The 17,266-nt window shown below is 42.7% G+C and overlaps 1 protein-coding gene across 2 annotated transcripts in view; it reads left to right on the forward strand.

Moving 5' to 3' along the window:
- The window catches only part of LOC114617724 (baculoviral IAP repeat-containing protein 3), an 18,546-nt gene extending 10,375 nt beyond the window's left edge, over positions 1-8,171 (forward strand). Inside the window, exons 4-9 of one of the 2 annotated variants that reach the window (XM_028763346.1) lie at positions 329-407; positions 1,199-1,247; positions 3,203-3,445; positions 6,218-6,469; positions 7,144-7,185; positions 7,395-8,171. In XM_028763346.1, the coding sequence (XP_028619179.1) occupies positions 329-407; positions 1,199-1,247; positions 3,203-3,445; positions 6,218-6,469; positions 7,144-7,185; positions 7,395-7,588 (859 nt within the window). In that variant the 3' untranslated portion in view covers positions 7,589-8,171. The remainder of the gene's footprint in view (positions 1-328; positions 408-1,198; positions 1,248-3,202; positions 3,446-6,217; positions 6,470-7,143; positions 7,186-7,394) is intronic. The other variant, XM_028763345.1, reaches the window with a different exon arrangement.
- The last annotated feature ends 9,095 nt before the right edge of the window (positions 8,172-17,266 follow it).

Consider the following 17,266-nt stretch of genomic DNA (forward strand, 5'->3'; position numbering starts at 1 on the left):
GCAAACCACATATAGACACAGAAATGTACCAAGCAGAAAATAAATCTTCAAAAAACTTCAAAAGGAAACCGATACACATAGAATCAGTGTGTGCTGAGCTGTGGTTTATCTATCCTTCCGTTGCTAAGAATCTGACCTCCAGTGTCCCTCAGTGATACTTACCCTGCTTCCGCGAGAAACGAACCTCTGGACATGGGTTTGTTATTAAGTTTTGTTTCATTTTTAAAAATTAAGATAAATTGTTAATCATAAGATATGAACTGCACATTATAAACCTGACGATGAGCAGTGGTGTCTTACTAAGTAATTCCTGATGTTAATGTTTTAGGTGTGAGTACTTGATCAGAATCAAAGGCCAAGAGTTTGTCAGCCGGGTTCAAGCTGGTTACCCTCATCTACTTGAGCAGGTGGGAGGCTTCCCTTTTTTTGTTTTTAAATTATTTTTATTTTTTTAAATTATTGGTTCACAAAATTATTTTTTAAATTTATTTGTAAAAATAAATCACAATAATATTTCAGTGAAAGAGTGAAAGTTGTTTTAAAACACACCCTCCTTTCTTTTCATAAACCTCAACATAAGTGTGCAGGTGCTTCTCTTTTGAGAAAACCAGATCTGTAAGTATTAGCCACATGAAAGATGGTATTTGTTCTATTTCTCTTTAAGCTCTCGTCTAATCAGCTGCAACAATAAATTAACCTCTGAAAATGATAAATTAAATAATAAATGTGAGGAGAACAACTTCACTGTGCAAGTTTTTCTTAAATGAGTTGAGAAAGCATATGTTAGCTGCTCCCTGGAAAAGCTAATGAGATCTTATTTCATTGTCTGAGGTTCAGAAACGTGTTTGTGATGGCCAGCAGATCTGACTGGCATGGACTCTGTCCCAGTAGATGACTAGGCAACCTGAGATTTGCGGATTCAGGGCCAACATACTACCTCCCAGGAAACCCAGCCTGTCCTGCCCAGTGAGGGCAGACTTTGCTCACTGGAGCATACTCTCCATAGGAAGCTGTTAGTTTAGAGCCTCCTTATTCAAATCCCTAGTGAATGTAAATGATGTGTTGCTTCTGACTGAGAAAATGTCCTGTTGATGACAAAGTCAGTCAGTGGTAGGTTAAATGGAGCAGGTCTGTTGGTCATTTTCAGTGCAGTGCTAGGATGCAGTTTATATTTTAACATGTGTATTTTTTCCTATAGCTATTATCCACATCAGACTCTCCGGAAGATGAGACTGCAGAAGCGGCAAGTACGTATAATGATCATAACTCCTGCATTAAAGTGATCCGTTTTTGTATTAAGGTTGGAGGGGAAACTGGGTGCAGTTGTAATCCAGTATTTGGAAAGCGAAAGTGGAAGGCTTATGTGCTCAAAGCCCTATTGAATTATGTGAGACCCTGTCCTAAAAACGATTGAAAGATTATCATAGGAAATGAATATTTATGTTGATTTCTAGTTTATAATCGAAATGTGATTTATAATTAAGACACCCTGTTACTGTCTATCAAACAAGATGTAGCAGCATCTGTCTGGGACAGGGAATGCAATATCAGAACTTGGAGGGTTAAGGCACAGGGTCATACATTCCCAGCCAGCCTGGGTTATATACAGTGAGTTCCAGGCCAGCCTGGGTAACCTACTGAGACTTTGTCTTAAAAGAACAAAACAGAGCTGGCAGATGGCTCAGCTACAGTTGTAGCCCCTGGACACACATGGTGGAAGGGGAAAGCTGACTCCTGAAAGTTGTCCTCTGGCTACCCACATGCCATGGCACAGGTACCCACATGCCATGACACAGGTACCCACATGCCATAGCACACACACCCCTTCTCAAAAAAAAAACAAAAAAAAAAACCAAAAACAAACAAAAAGAGCCCATAAAATAAAACAAACTAAAAATGAAAGAAAAGGCTCTCTGGGGGAAGTACTTAGCAGAGGGCCCAAGAACAAAAGCAATCATTTAACTGACAGGGAAGAGTATGTTCTGGGCAAAGACAATATCAGAGGCTAAGCAATGTGGAATAGGGACATTCAAAGAACAGAGCAAAGATTTTGTGTAGCTAGAAGAGGGAGCTGCGGGCAGACAGATAATTATGTGAGACCAGCTCGCAGAATCAGCACTGAGGACAGAGTCTATCTGCCTCAAGAGCTATCAGTTCAGAAGTTCCAGGGAAGAATGCAAGGGGCAAGTGCTTGAGGCTGCTTATGGCCTGGGAGTAGCAAGATGTGAAGCAGTGACTGATCAGAATGTATAAGCCAGAGTTAGATCTGAGAGTTTTTTGGAAGGTAATGGTGTTCACTTTGGGGAGTATGATGTTTTAAGTTTGCATTTTAAGTTGTTGGGTTGTAGTGTTGAGTAAGCTGAAATGGGGGGGGGCAGTATTCTGGGATAGTTGGGTGGCCAGGCTGAGGGGTAACAGTGGTTTCTTTTAGAAGTGTGAAGACACAATAGTGAAGTTAGAGATAGAGCCAAGGTGCTCACTGGCAGACGGATGGATAAGATAGTGTTGTATACACCTGTGACCTCAGCATTTGGGAAGCTGAGGCAAGATCCTGGCCTATATGCTGGGACCTTGTCTCTCACAAACAAGCAAAAATAAAGGAAGACGATTACCCAGCTATAAATTAAAGCGTGAAACCATACCATTTGCAGGAAATGGAAAGAACTAGAAATATCAAAGTATGTGGAATGTGAATATGAATGTATCACAATAAAAACATTGTAGACAACTAATAAATGCTAACAAAGAAGAAGCACATGTTAGAAATATATATTTGATATAGAAATCCCATTAGTTTATTGATTACAACAGAGAATGAAGCCCCTGATTCTGGTGTTTGGTTCTCTTTTCTCTAGAGTAGAGCTAATCACAGACTTGAATCTCAAGGCAATAGTATTTTATATTCTTACATCAGTGGTTGACTACATGCCATTATAAAGTTAGTAAAATGTAGACTGTGTAGTGCCTATTTAGTTTTTGTTTTTTTATGTTTTGGATAGTGCTGTAACTTTCTATTTAAAAAGTATACGAAGCGAGGCATGTTGGTTTGTGCCTGACACTTTCTCAGGCAGAAGAATTGGCATGAATTTGAGATCAGCCTGGGCTACATAATAAGCTTGAGGCTAGATGGCCTAGAAGGACAACCACAACAAAAAGGTGTGTGGGCACTGCTAATATCGGTTAAATCCCCCTTTCCTTCCAGTTGTGCATTTCGGCCCTGGAGAAAGTTCGGAAGATGTCGTCATGATGAGCACGCCTGTGGTTAAAGCAGCCTTGGAAATGGGCTTCAGGAGGAGCCTGGTGAGACAGACGGTTCAGCGTCAGATCCTGGCCACTGGTGAGAACTACAGGACGGTCAGTGACCTCGTGATAGGCTTACTGGATGCAGAGGACGAGATGAGAGAAGAGCACATGGAGCAGGCAGCCGAGGAGAAGGAGGAGTCAGGTACAGAGTCACAAGGGCTCTCTCTGGACAGCTATGCTGTCCCCCATAGAGTTCTAAAAAGATGCCCATTCACCCAGCCTGGCCTTTCTTATGTTTCATATTTTAAATTCAAATTCTGAAAGTAAATTCTTCCTAACAAAGTGCATTGTGGAGGACTAGGGAGTCAGCTCATCAGGTAAGGGCGTGTCCCGCTGAACCTGATGGCCATAGCTTGATCCCTAAAACCCATTTAATGGAAGGGGAGATCTGACTTGACTCATACAGGTTTTCCTGTCCCCTACATGCATGCTGTAGCACATGTACACACATAGACACAGACACGCACAGACACAGACACAGACACACACACACACACTATTAAAAATACATCAGAGTTGCTCATTAAATTTACAAATGTTTGTGTTGAGCAAATGTTAGCATTTTTTTTTTTTTTTGGTTTTTCGAGACAGGGTTTCTCTGTGTAGCCCTGGCTGTCCTGGAACTCACTCTGTAGACCAGGCTGGCCTCGAACTGAGAAATCTGCCTGCCTCTGCCTCCCAAGTGCTGGGATTAAAGGCGTGCGCCACCACCGCCCAAATGTTAGCATTTTTGAGATTTATTTATTTATTTTTACTTTATGTGTATGGGCCTCTTGCCTGCGTGTATCTGTGCAATGCATATGGGGGCCAGAAGATGGTGGTGGATTCCCTGGAACTGGTGTTACAGTCAGTGGTCAGTTACCATGTGGGTGCTGAGAATTAAACCTAGATCCTCTGGAAGAGCAGTCAGTGCTCTTAACCACTGAGCCATCCCTCCAGGCCTGAAAACTGTTTTTTTTTTTAATTTAAATTTTTAGGATGAGTATTTGGCATTGCATGTAATTACTTATGGAGCTTAAAAACAGAAGCAAAACCCCAAACTTTAAAAGTCCAAAACAATCACACTATATGTGTACTTTTTATTTTATGCATGTGTACACAGATCTTCTCAATTAATAAGCACTTATGTTTTTCTCTTAAAGCACAAATTGTGCACTAAGGATCTTGGTTTCAACATACTACTATTACCAAATCAGTTCTTAATTTTTGAAAAGGTGTGTGTGTGTGTGTGTGTGCACGTGCGTGTGCATGTATGCGTGTGTGTGCGTGTGTGCATGGGGGAGCTGCCATGCCATGCCAGATAGATAGAGGTCAGAGGACATCTTATCGGAGTCAGAACTCTCCTTCCACATTTTTTTGATCCCAAGTGTCAAAGTCATATTATTTCTTTAACACTGAGCAATTCCTGCACTGAGACATCTCACTGACCCAAAGCATGTTCTTGATCCCAAGATGGTTGCTCATTCTCTTTGTTACAAATTGAGATGGCATCTGGGAGAATTATTAATTTGAATATGTCTCAGACTATAATGTTTACATTTTAATTAATGTTTAATTTGTGTGTGTATGTGTGTACCTGTGTGAGTTTTATGTGTACATGTGTGTGCAGGAGCCCTTGGGATCTAGAAGAGAGTTGGTTTTCCTAGAAGGAGTTGGAGAACACTGTGAGCCATCCCTCCAGCCTCCCCTCATTCCACCCCTGTGAGACAGTGTCTCAGGTAGCTCAGACTGAGCTTGCACTTGCTATGTAGTTGAATCCTGATCTTTCTTCTACCTCCCAAGTGCTGTAATGACAGACATGGGCCATGGTGCCTGACTTAATGCACAGATTCATGTTTACGTCCCCTACCTACCCATATAAGAGTTATCTTCCCTTACAAGTTCGTGGAGTCATTGGGTTCTGTTTCCCATTCTTCCAGGGCAACTTCTCCATCCAAGTGTTGTTTGCTATTTTGCTCTCTGTTATGTGCTCAGAGCCACCTTCCTCTGGGCATGTTCCGCTCTCTTGTTCTGATTGCTATCCTCACTCTGGCCTAGATAAAAGCACATGTTGATCTCTCTGTTTCCCGAACACCGACCAGAGCCTCAGCAGACCAGAAAGCAGACTTGGAGATAGGATCTTGTTATATAGCTCGGACTGGTCTTGAGTTCATGACCTTTCTGCTTTAGCCTCCTGAGTACTGGTCTGCCTAATGAGTTCCAGACTAGCTTGGGTTAGAGCAGAATGAGACCTCAAAAACAAACAGGGCTGTCAGTGCAACTTAATTGGTAGAGTGCTTGCCAGGCATGTAGAATGCCTGTGTATAACCCTGGGTGTGGAGTACATGCCTATAGTCCTAGCATCTTTGCAGTGGGAACAGAAGTTCAGGGCCATCCTCAGCAATGAGGTGAGTACGAGGCTAGCTAGGGCTACATTAAAAGACAAACCCAAACAGAAAACAAAAAATGTGTGACTTTTTTAACTAAGCATAATTTCTTTTGTCCTTAATCTGGTTCTATACAAATGTCCTAGTGACAAGCTCAGTGATCTAAAATCTGTTTCTCCTAAAATAATAGTTTAGACTGCCTTTATTAGTAGTCATCATTTTATGGATATAGTAGAAAATAGAATACTGAAAATGAAGAGATAACGGGCTGTGGACATCGCTGGATTTGCAGAGCGACTGCTTAGCAATCACAAAGCCCTGGGTTTGATCCCTAGCACTGCATGAGCTGGGCCTGGGGCCATCTGTCTGGAAAGCTGGCAATCAGAGGATAGCAGCAGAAAAATCAGAAGCTTAATGTCATGGTGAATTGGCCGCCAAACTGAAGTACATGATTTAAACAAACACATATGACCTCATTCATGCATTATGTAGGTTTGGAAGGCAGTTGTGAGCCGAGTTTGAGAGTATTTCTCTCTCCCTTCATAAAGATGATTTAGCATTAATCTGGAAGAACAAAATGGTGCTTTTTCAACATTTGACATGTGTGACACCAATCCTGGATTGCCTCCTAAGTGCCAGGGCCATCACTGAACAGGAGTACAATGCTGTGAAACAGAAACCACACACCTCACAAGCAAGAACACTGATTGATACTGTGTTAGTGAAAGGAAACACCACAGCGACCTCATTCAGAAACTCCCTTCAGGAAATAAACCCTGTTTTATATAGAGATTTATTTGGTAAGTGCTAGGAAATTATTTGAGGGAACTTTCTAGGTCAATTGCAAAGAGGTTCTTATTAGTAATTGGAGATTCTTGAAAAGGACTCAGTGTATACATTTTAATTACACAAAATTAAGGGCTTTTGCTGAGTTTTTGTCCAAAGTGTAAAATGTTTAAAATCTGCTGTGTATGGTGGGAGGCTCTGGGGAGCTGGTGAGACGTCTCAGCAGGTAAAATGCTTGCCCCAAAAGCCTACACAAATCTGATGACCCAAGCTGGCATTGAACTCACAGTCCTCCTGCTTCAGCCTCCTGGATGTAGTGATTGTAGATATATATTACCATGTCCAGCAGCAAATTTATTTATGTACTTCTTACGTTTATATGTCTCTCTCTCTCCCTCTCTCTCTCTCTCTCTCTCTCTCTCTCTCTCTCTCTCTCTCTCTGTCTCTCTCGTGCACACACACACACTCACATGTAAGAAGTAAATAGATATGGTGCTGGACATGGTAATATATATCTACAATCACAAAATCAAGGAGGCTGAAGCAGGAGGATTGTGAGTTCAATGCCAGCTTGCGTAAAGAATAATTCTGTGTCTCAAATAAACATTAATACTAGATAAATAAAACTTTTAGAATGTAAATACCAGCCTTGATTCCCATACTAATGCTTTCCCCTTTCCTCCTCCAGTGCAACAGAACATTAGGAGTCTTCCCACAGGTGACACTGCAGGTAATGGCACTAAGACTTTAAACCTGCAGAAATCATTGTTTTTATTTTCTTGAGATTTCACTAGAGGAAAAGCAACTTGCTCTTCATTGAAAATCCTTTTCTCTTCCCTCACATGGCATCGTATGCTGTGTGCCCAGCACTTAGAAACTGGAGGTGGGAAGATCAGAGCTTTAAGTCAGGCTGTGTTTAAAACTTTCCTCTCTTCACAGCTCTACCGATGGAAGAACAGTTGCGGAAACTCCAGGAAGAGAGGACATGTAAAGTGTGTATGGACCGAGAGGTGTCTATCGTCTTCATTCCATGTGGCCATCTGGTGGTATGCAAGGACTGTGCTCCCTCTCTGAGGAAGTGTCCCATCTGCAGAGGGACCATCAAGGGCACAGTGCGCACATTTCTCTCCTGAACAGGACTGATGGTCCATGGCTGCGACCCCAGCCAGGAGGAACAGAAGTTCAGCGTCACTCCCAGCTCCATAAGGAACTTGAGGCCAGCCTGGACTGCATGAGACACTGACAAACAAACAAATATAAAAATGAAAAACATGGGATAAAAGAAAAACCTTTGTCTAAACTCAAGAGTGAATGGATTGCTTATATAATAATTTTAATTGGTTTCCTTAAAAGTGCTATTTATTCCCAACTCAGAAAACTATCTTCTGTCAACATATTTACATGCTAGCTGTATCTAAAGCACATCTGTTCATATAGTCAGATGCCATGAGAGACGGTTGTGTTCTTGTTCCTGAAAAGCAGGGATTGCCTGCACTCCTGAAATTCTCAGAGAAGATATACAATGTTGGCATTTATGGTTCAGAAGTTAGAATCTTCTCGAGTTGCTTTAAGAAGGGGGAGCACAGATTTCCATGTGTTTTATGCATAGAAATTCCTGTTATTTATTGTATGATATTTTAGGAATATTGAATTTTTATAAAGAATTTGTGAAGAAAAATTAATAAAGCAACATAATTACAGTTTTTTTTAAACTGATGCTGGGCATGTTAATCACACCCAAAATTCCTACAATATCTTTTTTAAGAATTCTTAAATGATGGGCCCAAGATGGTGCCTGGCAAGTGCTTGGCACAAAAGCGTGAGAATCTGAGTTCAAATCTCCAGTAGCCCCATAAAAGTCAGGAGTTGAAGTGACATTTAATTTACAGGAATCGGTTCAATGCTTTGGTCTCAGTTAGGGTTTTATTACTGTGAAGAGATACCATGAAGAGGTACCTCTTATAAAGAAAATATTTAATTGGGGGTGACTTACAGGTTCAGAGGTTCAGTCCATTGTCGTCATTGCAGGAAGCATGGCAGCATTCAAGCAGACATGGTGCTGGAAAAGGAGCTGAGAGTTCTACCTCTTGCTCAGAAGGCCACCAGGAGACTGTCTCTTCTACAAGAGGCAGAGTTTGAGGATTAGGAGGCCTCAAAGCCTACCCCCTACAGTGACACATTTCCTCCAACAAGGCCACACCTGATATGTTTATAAAAAGATAAAGAGATATAGACAATGTGTTCTATTGGGGTGTGGTGAGGTATGTGGGAAGGGGATGGCTCATCGGGTCCATGCTGAAGCATCCCTTCCCCCTGAGGGACCAGCCACAGGACCATGTAGTAAAATAGAGTTTATTCAGGGCATGGGGAGGGGAGTAAAGAGGGCAGTAGGGGGAGAGAGAGGGAGAGAGAGAGAGAGAGGGAGAGAGAGAGAGAGAGAGGGAGAGAGAGAGAGAGAGAGAGGAGAGAGAAGAGAACAGAAGAGAGAAGAGAACAGAAGAGAAGAGAGGAGAGGAGAGGAGAGAAGAGAAAAGAGAAGTAGAGGCCAGCCATGACCACGTGGAGAGAGGGGGAAGGGAATGAGGAAGGAAAGAGGGGAAGGGAGAAGCAAGAGGTAAGAGAGCAGATCAAGAGATCAATAGAGAGAGGAGGGGGCAAGCAGCCCCTTTTATAGTGGGCTGGCCTACCTGGTTGTTGCCAGGTAATTGTGGGGGTGGAGTTTAGACAGAATGCCAACAACACCTCCTAATAATGTCACTCCCTGGGGGCCAAGCATTCAAACATGAGTCTCTGGGGGCCATTCCTATACAAACCACTTCAGCTTTCTTCACAGGAAATGCATACAGAGTGAGCAGGTGATTTTTGGCTTGCGTTTGCCACTGTTATTTCTTGTAATGATGATTCCCCTGGCATTCACGAGTTTGTCAAGGATGGTGAAAGGGGACACAGAGTCCCTAGTTGTCATACATAAAGGAATCTTGAAATAGAGAACTTGATAACGGTTTACTCAAAGAGAGAAATGCCAGAGCAGGAAGCACTTGCCTGAAGAGCCGCCCTTAAGTTCAAAGATTTGGGAGCTAAGCAAAGGAAGTATATGCTCATGACTGTTCCAGCTTCAGTGTCAAGTTGACACACCTGGGTAAATTGATTCTCAGTGGAAGTGTGGCCTCCATCAGAGTGGCCTGTGGGCACATCTGTAAAGCATTTTTTAGAAAAGATTTATTTATTTAATGTATATGAGTACACTGTAGCTGCCATCAGACACACCAGAAGGGGGCATCGGATCCCATTACAGATGGTTGTGAGCCACCATATGGTTGCTGGGAATTGAACTCAGGACCTCTGGAAGAGCAGTCAGTGCTCTTAACCACTGAACCATTTCTCCAGCTCCTGTAAAGCATTTTCTTAGTGGCCAGTTACTGTAGGAGTCCTGGATGGTATAAGAAAGCAGGTTGAGCAAACCTAGGAAGCAAGCCAGTTAAGCAGTGTTCCTTCATGGTCTTTGCTTCAGTTCCTGTCTCCAGGTTCCTGCTTTGGCTTCCCTAAATAATAAACTCTAACCTATACGCAAAGTAAATCTTTTCTTCCCCAAGTTAGTTTTAGTTACTGTTTTATTACAGCAACAGAGAGCAAAGCAGGATCGTGGCAGAGTATGCAAGGAGCCTTATTTGGATATACCGGACAGATAGCATGTCAAACAGGAAGTCCCTCATAGGGGAAGCCCTTTTAGAAACATGCATGGAGACACAATTCAAACAGGAAGATGACGGGAGAAGTTTCAGAAGAAAGTCAGACCAGGGTCTTTCCTGTCTATATGCCTGGCTCAACAGCAAGATGGAGGGCCTGGACTGAGGAACTTCAGTGTGGTATTGGTGATCTGGGTCTGGGTTAGGAGTCTGCAGATTTTTGAGTATCTTATTGAGAATAAAATAGCCACAAAGCAATAGTGTCAAGAGTAACAGTGGGCAGTGTGAGTGTGAATACTCAAGGCCCCATTGATTGGGGCTTTTGTGGGTTTCAACTGAAGAAGGAACTTGGTTGCAAAGGCCATGGTAAGGGTTCCCTATTTTGACTGACAGGATTGGATTATGTAAGCCTTCGATCACTGCATGTTCCTTCCCATGATGCATCTGATTTTAATCAAATGAACATCTAACATAAGATAGTAAATAGGGGATTTTCCCTGTAAGATCACTCAAAGGATACAGTGCCTTACTGAGCATCAACCCAAAACCAGTCTAGGCCAGTTGGCCCATTTCTCCTGTTTTGGGGTATAGCTGAATAGAAATGGACATTATCAAGAGGTTTCGAAAAGAATGAACTCATTTCAGTTGTTTTAAGCAGGTATCTGTGCAGCCTGATGCAAGAGGGAGTACCTAGCTTGCTTCAGGTTTGCTAGACACATTGTTCTGGTAGTAGTATATGTGTCGCTCAAGCCAAGTGGAGCCCCAGGTCGGTAAGATATCTTTATGCTTGACCGCCTCAGGAAGGGCAGCGATGGTCTTTAGAGCCCCAAGTGTAGTTTTATTGGGTATTAAACATCAGGAGGGCTCTAAATGGCTAATCTGTTGAAACAAGGTGAAAAGAATGACCCATGGTGGACAATGCCTTGGGCAACTTCGAGAGAGGCTCCAGGAAGAGAAGCAGAGGTCCTTTTACATCTGGTGCATTTTGTCCCCTGGATTGTTTTTGGACACAGTTTCATGCCTCCTGTGACAACTATTTATATTCAATTCATAAGACATGTTTAATCTTGTTGGTTGTTAGATCATAGCTAAACCCAACTGGTCTGTGAGTGTATCATGAATCTGATATGGCCTTCCGCTTTGCTTTGTTTCTTTCCCAGATATAATCTATAGTACTTGCCAAGCAACTGTGCTTAAAGTGGTCAGTCCTGAGAAAGTTCTGGGAAAGGGCTGTTCTGTTAACATTTAGTATGTGCTAACTGACATTTATTTACATGTTTTTCTGATCCTGTTTCTCTGAACTCAAACAGCCTCCCTTGGAGTACTGCTTTCTTTGTTACATTCATGTATAAAAGTACACTGAAACTGAAGGCTGTCTATGACATCAGACTATAGCCCCATTCTTTCAGGTCCTCAGGTCTCAGGTCAGATGAGAGGGTCTGTAGAGGTCAGCTGAGAAGTTGACAGTAATCTGAGCAGGGCAATGGGAGGTGTAAAACTTCAAGTCTGGGTTAGGTTAGGTTTTAATGTAGAGATCTCAAGCCAGGCTGTAAGAAGAGAACAGATGGGCTCTCGTACAAGAGCTCAGCACAATTACCGCTGGGCTTCAAGTTTAGTTTTAAAATGAGACTTGCAGAGATTCTAATGCATAGTAAATGATTAACATCTACTATGTAAGCCTTTAAATAGTATTTCTGGAGCTCGATGTGCTGGTTTCTATTTGTCCTCTCTGCCCTTGGAGGTGGAAGTGGCATATGTTTGAAGGTAGTGTAGGCTTTATAATGAGTTCTAGGGCAGCCTAGGCTAGAGTTTGACATCATGACTCAAAATAAGAGAAACAGCTGAACAAAACCCTTTCTGAAATTAACCTGGTTAGCGTGCATTTGTTTGTTTGTTTTGTCAACTTGGCACAGACTAGAGTCATCTTGGAGGAGAGTCTCCGTGGAACAGCCTCCACAGATAACACCATGGCCTCAGGTTCCAGGACAGGCCACTCAAATCAGTATGGCCCCTGGCAGGAGTACAGCCCACATGGTTTCAGGTGGCACCATGATCGGCATGGCCTTCAGGGGCCACGTGGGCCATGGATGTCAACACAGACCCCAGTTGCAGCAGGACCTTGCACCTAGTCATGCTCTTACTTGAAAGGTTTAATAAACAAACAGTCTTATAATACGTGTTTTCTTTTTTTAAGATTATTATTGTATGGAAAATAAATGAAAATTGGGATAAAGAATTCTAATGAAGCCATATTTTTACAGATTTGTAATGTCTAGGATTCTGCTTGTTTGAATTTCTTTTTTTTTTTTTTCAAGACAGGGTTTCTCTGTGTAACCCTGGCTGTCCTCGAACTCACTCCGTAAACCAGGTTGGCCTCGAACTCAGAAATCCACCTGCCTCTGCCTCCCAAGTGGCATTCGCCACCACTGCCTGGATTGAACTTCTTTTTAATTAGAATATTTTAGATATTCTGGGAAGTATACATGTTATCTGGGGCATACTGTCATCCAACCTCCTTAAATCTCAGACTCTTCCCTGAGCATTCTTCACAGAGTCTGATCCTCATCCCCACCCTCCCCCAGCCCCATGCCCCCATGATATTCCACCTGCCTGATTTTAGCAGAAGCCTTTGACTTACTTCAGGAAGATTCTCAACTGCTTGGTACCCTCTTGACTCCTGGCAACAGATTCAAGACTCACCTTCCACCCCCAGTGGAGCTGGTCTGCTGCCTTCTTCCTTCCGCGCATTCTTTCAGTGCTTTTTCATCCTCTAACCCTGTGTAAGGTATACAGTCACAGCCATCTCCACTGTGTGGAGTTGAAGCCGCGGTCTCTTCCCCCTTTACAGAGCTTTATTATATCTTCCCTCTAGATTGTCAGTGTCTCGAATCTAATGTTGACTTCAGATTCTGTGTGGCCAAGAATGACTGTGACCTCCTGCTGCCCTGCTTTCAGCTTCTAAAGTCTAGGACCCCAGGCACATACAGATTGGCCTATTTGACAGTGAAGATTCATCATGACAACAGGGTTCACGATCTATGAGAGTTCCGTGGAAAAGGTGTTCTAGTCCATGTGCAGGCAGTTCGGAAGTTTTTGCCAAGAGACACAAACCCTTCTTAATGGAGGTTCCCCTTGTTTTCATCCACATATGTCATTCTGCTTTGTTCTGAATCCTTTTCCTCTCTACCACCTACCCCTGTCCTTCCTGCCCTCCTCTTGCAGCTTCTACTCTCTCTAAAGAAGCCACACTTAGGGTAGAGAGATAGTTCAGTGGCTAAGAGGGCTTGTTTATAAGCTTGAGAACCTGAGTTCAAATCCCTAGGACCCAAGGAAACAGCTGAGCATGGCTACACAAATGCCTGCAACTCCAGTAATGTGGGACAGAAGACAGGATCCCTGGTGCTTGCTGGCCATCAGTCTAGCACCAGGTTCAGGGACAGACTCTGTCTCAAAGGAATAAGCTGGAGAGTGACAGAGCAGGACATCTGGCTTCCTCCTGTGGCTTTTGTGTGGGCAACACACACCACACACACACACACACACACACACACACACACACACACTCATCCCGTAAGCATATAAACTTCTTTCTAATTGCTTAGTTTGTCTTGTCTATGAATTCTTTTTTCCTGTGACAAGAACTTAGAAACACTGGGTAGAGGTCTCACTTGGCTGTCTTTATGACTGAGGCTTTTTCACCAACAACATTACTAAATGACATTCTATTTGTTTTCATAAAATTTTAAAAGATTTATTTATTTATGTATATGAATAAACTGTCTTCATACACACCAGAGGACATCAGATCCCATTAGATGGTTGTGAGCCACCATGCCATTGCTGGGATTTGAACTCAGGACCTCTGGTAGAGCAGTCAGTGCTCTTTACTGAGCCATCTCTACAGCTGTTTTACATAATTTAATTTTTTAAATAAATTTTTGAGACAGATTCATCACCTAAACTTTTCTGGAACTTGCTACAGGGTCCAGATTGGTCTAAAACTCAAAGTCTTACTGTACCAATCTTCCAATTGGAGGGGTTACACATGTGTGCCATCACACCTAGCTTTATATTAGCTTAATTCTTATATACAAAACATGACCTATATAGCTGGTACATAGGAAACATTTATTCTCATTCAGAATAGAACAATCTGTTTAAACTTCATTGAAATACTCTGTGTTGAGCCTGTAAGATGGTTCAGTGGGTAAAGGCATTGGCCACAAATGTGACTGACTGAACATAGGTATCTGACCCCTGTAAATTATCTTCTGATTTCCACGTGGCATGAACATACACATACCACCCCCCACACACATAAACAAAATTAAAAAGTTAAACTAAAGGGACTGGGGATTTGACTTAGTTATAGAATGCTTCCCTAGGATTCATAAAGCCCTTGGTCCATCGCCAATGCCACCAAAACAAAACAAAACAAGTGATTATTGTACAACTAGATGTTTGGTTTCAGACCTGGGACGAAGGACTCTGAGATACATATTTTACACGTCAAAGCAGACCTGGCCTGCAGGTTCTCCCAACATCCCTCAGTCCTTACCTGGTACATACTGCCCCTAACCTTGAACTTCCCATCCCAGGAGTTGGGCTGCCCTTCCCCACAGAGTGGGAGTGTAATCCAGACATTTTGGCCTCTCCCCCTCTCTTTCTTTTTTCTCTCACCGTGCGTACTCCTCCCACCCGCTAGGCTGGCCTTGATCTTGAAACAATTTTCTTACCTAAGCCACTAACCCTGCCTCTTTATTGCTTTTTAAATCAAATATTTAAGTTGAATGTATTATGCTGTGCCTACACTGTGTGTCACCAGTACTACTGCATTTGTCTCTGTGTGCTAATACTGAGCAGACTCTGAGATTTAGCAAGCGGAGAAAGGCATGTGACGAAGAACGTGCAGACTTACACTTTTTATTCATTTGTATATTGTATCTTATGTGTGTTTTGCCTGAATGTAATTGTGCACTGCATTAACTTGCATGCAGTGCCCACGGAGGCCAGAAGAGGGTGCCAGATCCTTTGGAGCTCTAGTTACAGTGTAATTCTTAGGAATTGAACCAGGGTCTTGTGTAAGAGCAGTCAGCTCTCTTAAGTACTCTGTCCCTCCAGCCCCTGCTTTTATTATACAATTTATGTTGTAGAAATCTTTTCAATCGTATTTTCCTTCAAATTTGTCTTTAACTGTATATATTTGGTATATAAAAATGGAAGATGTCATGATAACCACCTCAACATATATATATACATATATATGTATGTATTATATTATAATAAAATATAATATATATTTTTCAAAATTACCAAACTCTACATGGACAATAAGGAAAGTCTTAGTTGAATAAATGGTCAACAAAATAAACAATTGGACTCCAAGATTATACAATATTAAAAAAGAAGTAATAAGTTCCAAAACTTTTTGAGTTTGGGACATTGAAAATGTCCTAAATACTGAAGTAGATTCACTATTGGTCAGGACAAGAACTGAAAGAGACATATTCTTGAATTCAATGTGCACAGGTCTTGCTAGATTCCCACACATATTAGGAATGTTTTCTGTAACTTTCCGAGAAGTAGTGACTTGAACAAGGCATTGGCACCATGTGTACTGTTGGAAGTTTAGTCATTGGGATCTTTGGCACGTCTTTTCTCTGTATCACAAACTGTTATGAATACTTTCTTTTTACTATCAGCATTTAGAACAGAAGACTGCTTGTTCTGTGACTGACCGACTTAAAGGCAGAAATGACGGGGAAAGGATATGGGAAACGGTTCAGAGTCCCGGAATTCCCCTGGCAGCCTAATTTAGTGGTCTGTTATTTCTAAGTTTTTAAAATGTTTGCCCCTGGAGTTCCCCCGGAGAGAAGACCTGATTTCATTGGTTAAGACCGTCTCCAAAGTAAATTAAACCGTAGAAACCTCCCTGGTAGTAGCCTACATTTCTAATCAGCGCGCAGGAGGCTGAGGTAGGATGCTAAATCCTAAATTAGTCTGGGCCCTAGAATAAAATCCAATCTTAAACAAACAAACAAACAAACAAACAAACAAACAAACTGCAAACACTAACCCCAAACAACCAAATAAGCATAACAAAGCACCCAACCGGGGAAGGCGGCGGGAAAAGCACCGGAAAGTCCTTTCCTGCATGCTAATGCTTTTGCAGTACTTTCTGTATGGGAAAGGCAGCGGAGGGTGGGGATGGGGGGAGACAGAAATGCTCGTGAGCAATGTAGTCAAGGTTTTAAACTTACTTTTCTACAATCTCATCACAGATAGTGCCCTTTAATCAGACTCTCCCCCATTATACTCTTAACCCTCCTATGCCTCCCTCCAAACTAGTCCCCAGCTTTTTCCTTATCTTTTTGCTTATGGCCTGCTGCGCTTAATTTGGGTCTCCTGCAAGACCACTTTTTAAAAATAATAATTTTATAATGCACAACTGCCTCCCCGCTCCAACAGGTAGCCAGGTGTGCAAGCCACGGTTGAGTTTGAACTCTTAGGATTCAAGGTGAGCGTCCCCATGCCGGCCGGCCAGAGGAGCCCACTTGTCAAAAATGTTAAAGACCATCTTACAAAAAAAGTTATATGTAATGTACATGTACACGAGTGCATTCCATTTTACTCAGGCGTTTCGAGGCCAGCTCACGAGCCTGAGCCGTCTTAGCTACGAGGCCACGTTTGCCCTAGTGCCTGTCTCTAGGACCCTGGCGGCATGAGGCGGGAAAACGCCCACTTTTACACGGCTTCCTCGGCTACGAGCTGCGGCTCGTGGTTGTCGCCCTTAAAGGGGCACTGAATGTTAAAATGCTTTGTTTGTAAAAACATTTATCAAATCAAATGTTATCTTGATTTGATATCAAGAGGCACTTGATGTCAAAGTGCGGAACACCCAGCAGAAGCAGGCGGGCAGGGATGGACGCTCCCGAAGGCCTAGCCTTGTTCGTCCCGGTCCCTGGGGCCAGAACGGTTAGCGTCCAAATCCCGAGCACGCATGCGCAAGCGCAGTCGCGCGCGACTGGTCTACAGTCCCGCCTCTCTTCTCACGCGTTTCCAACAGTGCGCTGCGCGCCTGCTGACGTCACCGCGCGTCACCGTAACGTCCCCATGGCCGCAGGG

Source organism: Grammomys surdaster, unplaced genomic scaffold, assembly GCF_004785775.1.
Source record: "Grammomys surdaster isolate TR1022 unplaced genomic scaffold, NIH_TR_1.0 138, whole genome shotgun sequence".
Lineage (NCBI taxonomy): Eukaryota > Metazoa > Chordata > Mammalia > Rodentia > Muridae > Grammomys > Grammomys surdaster.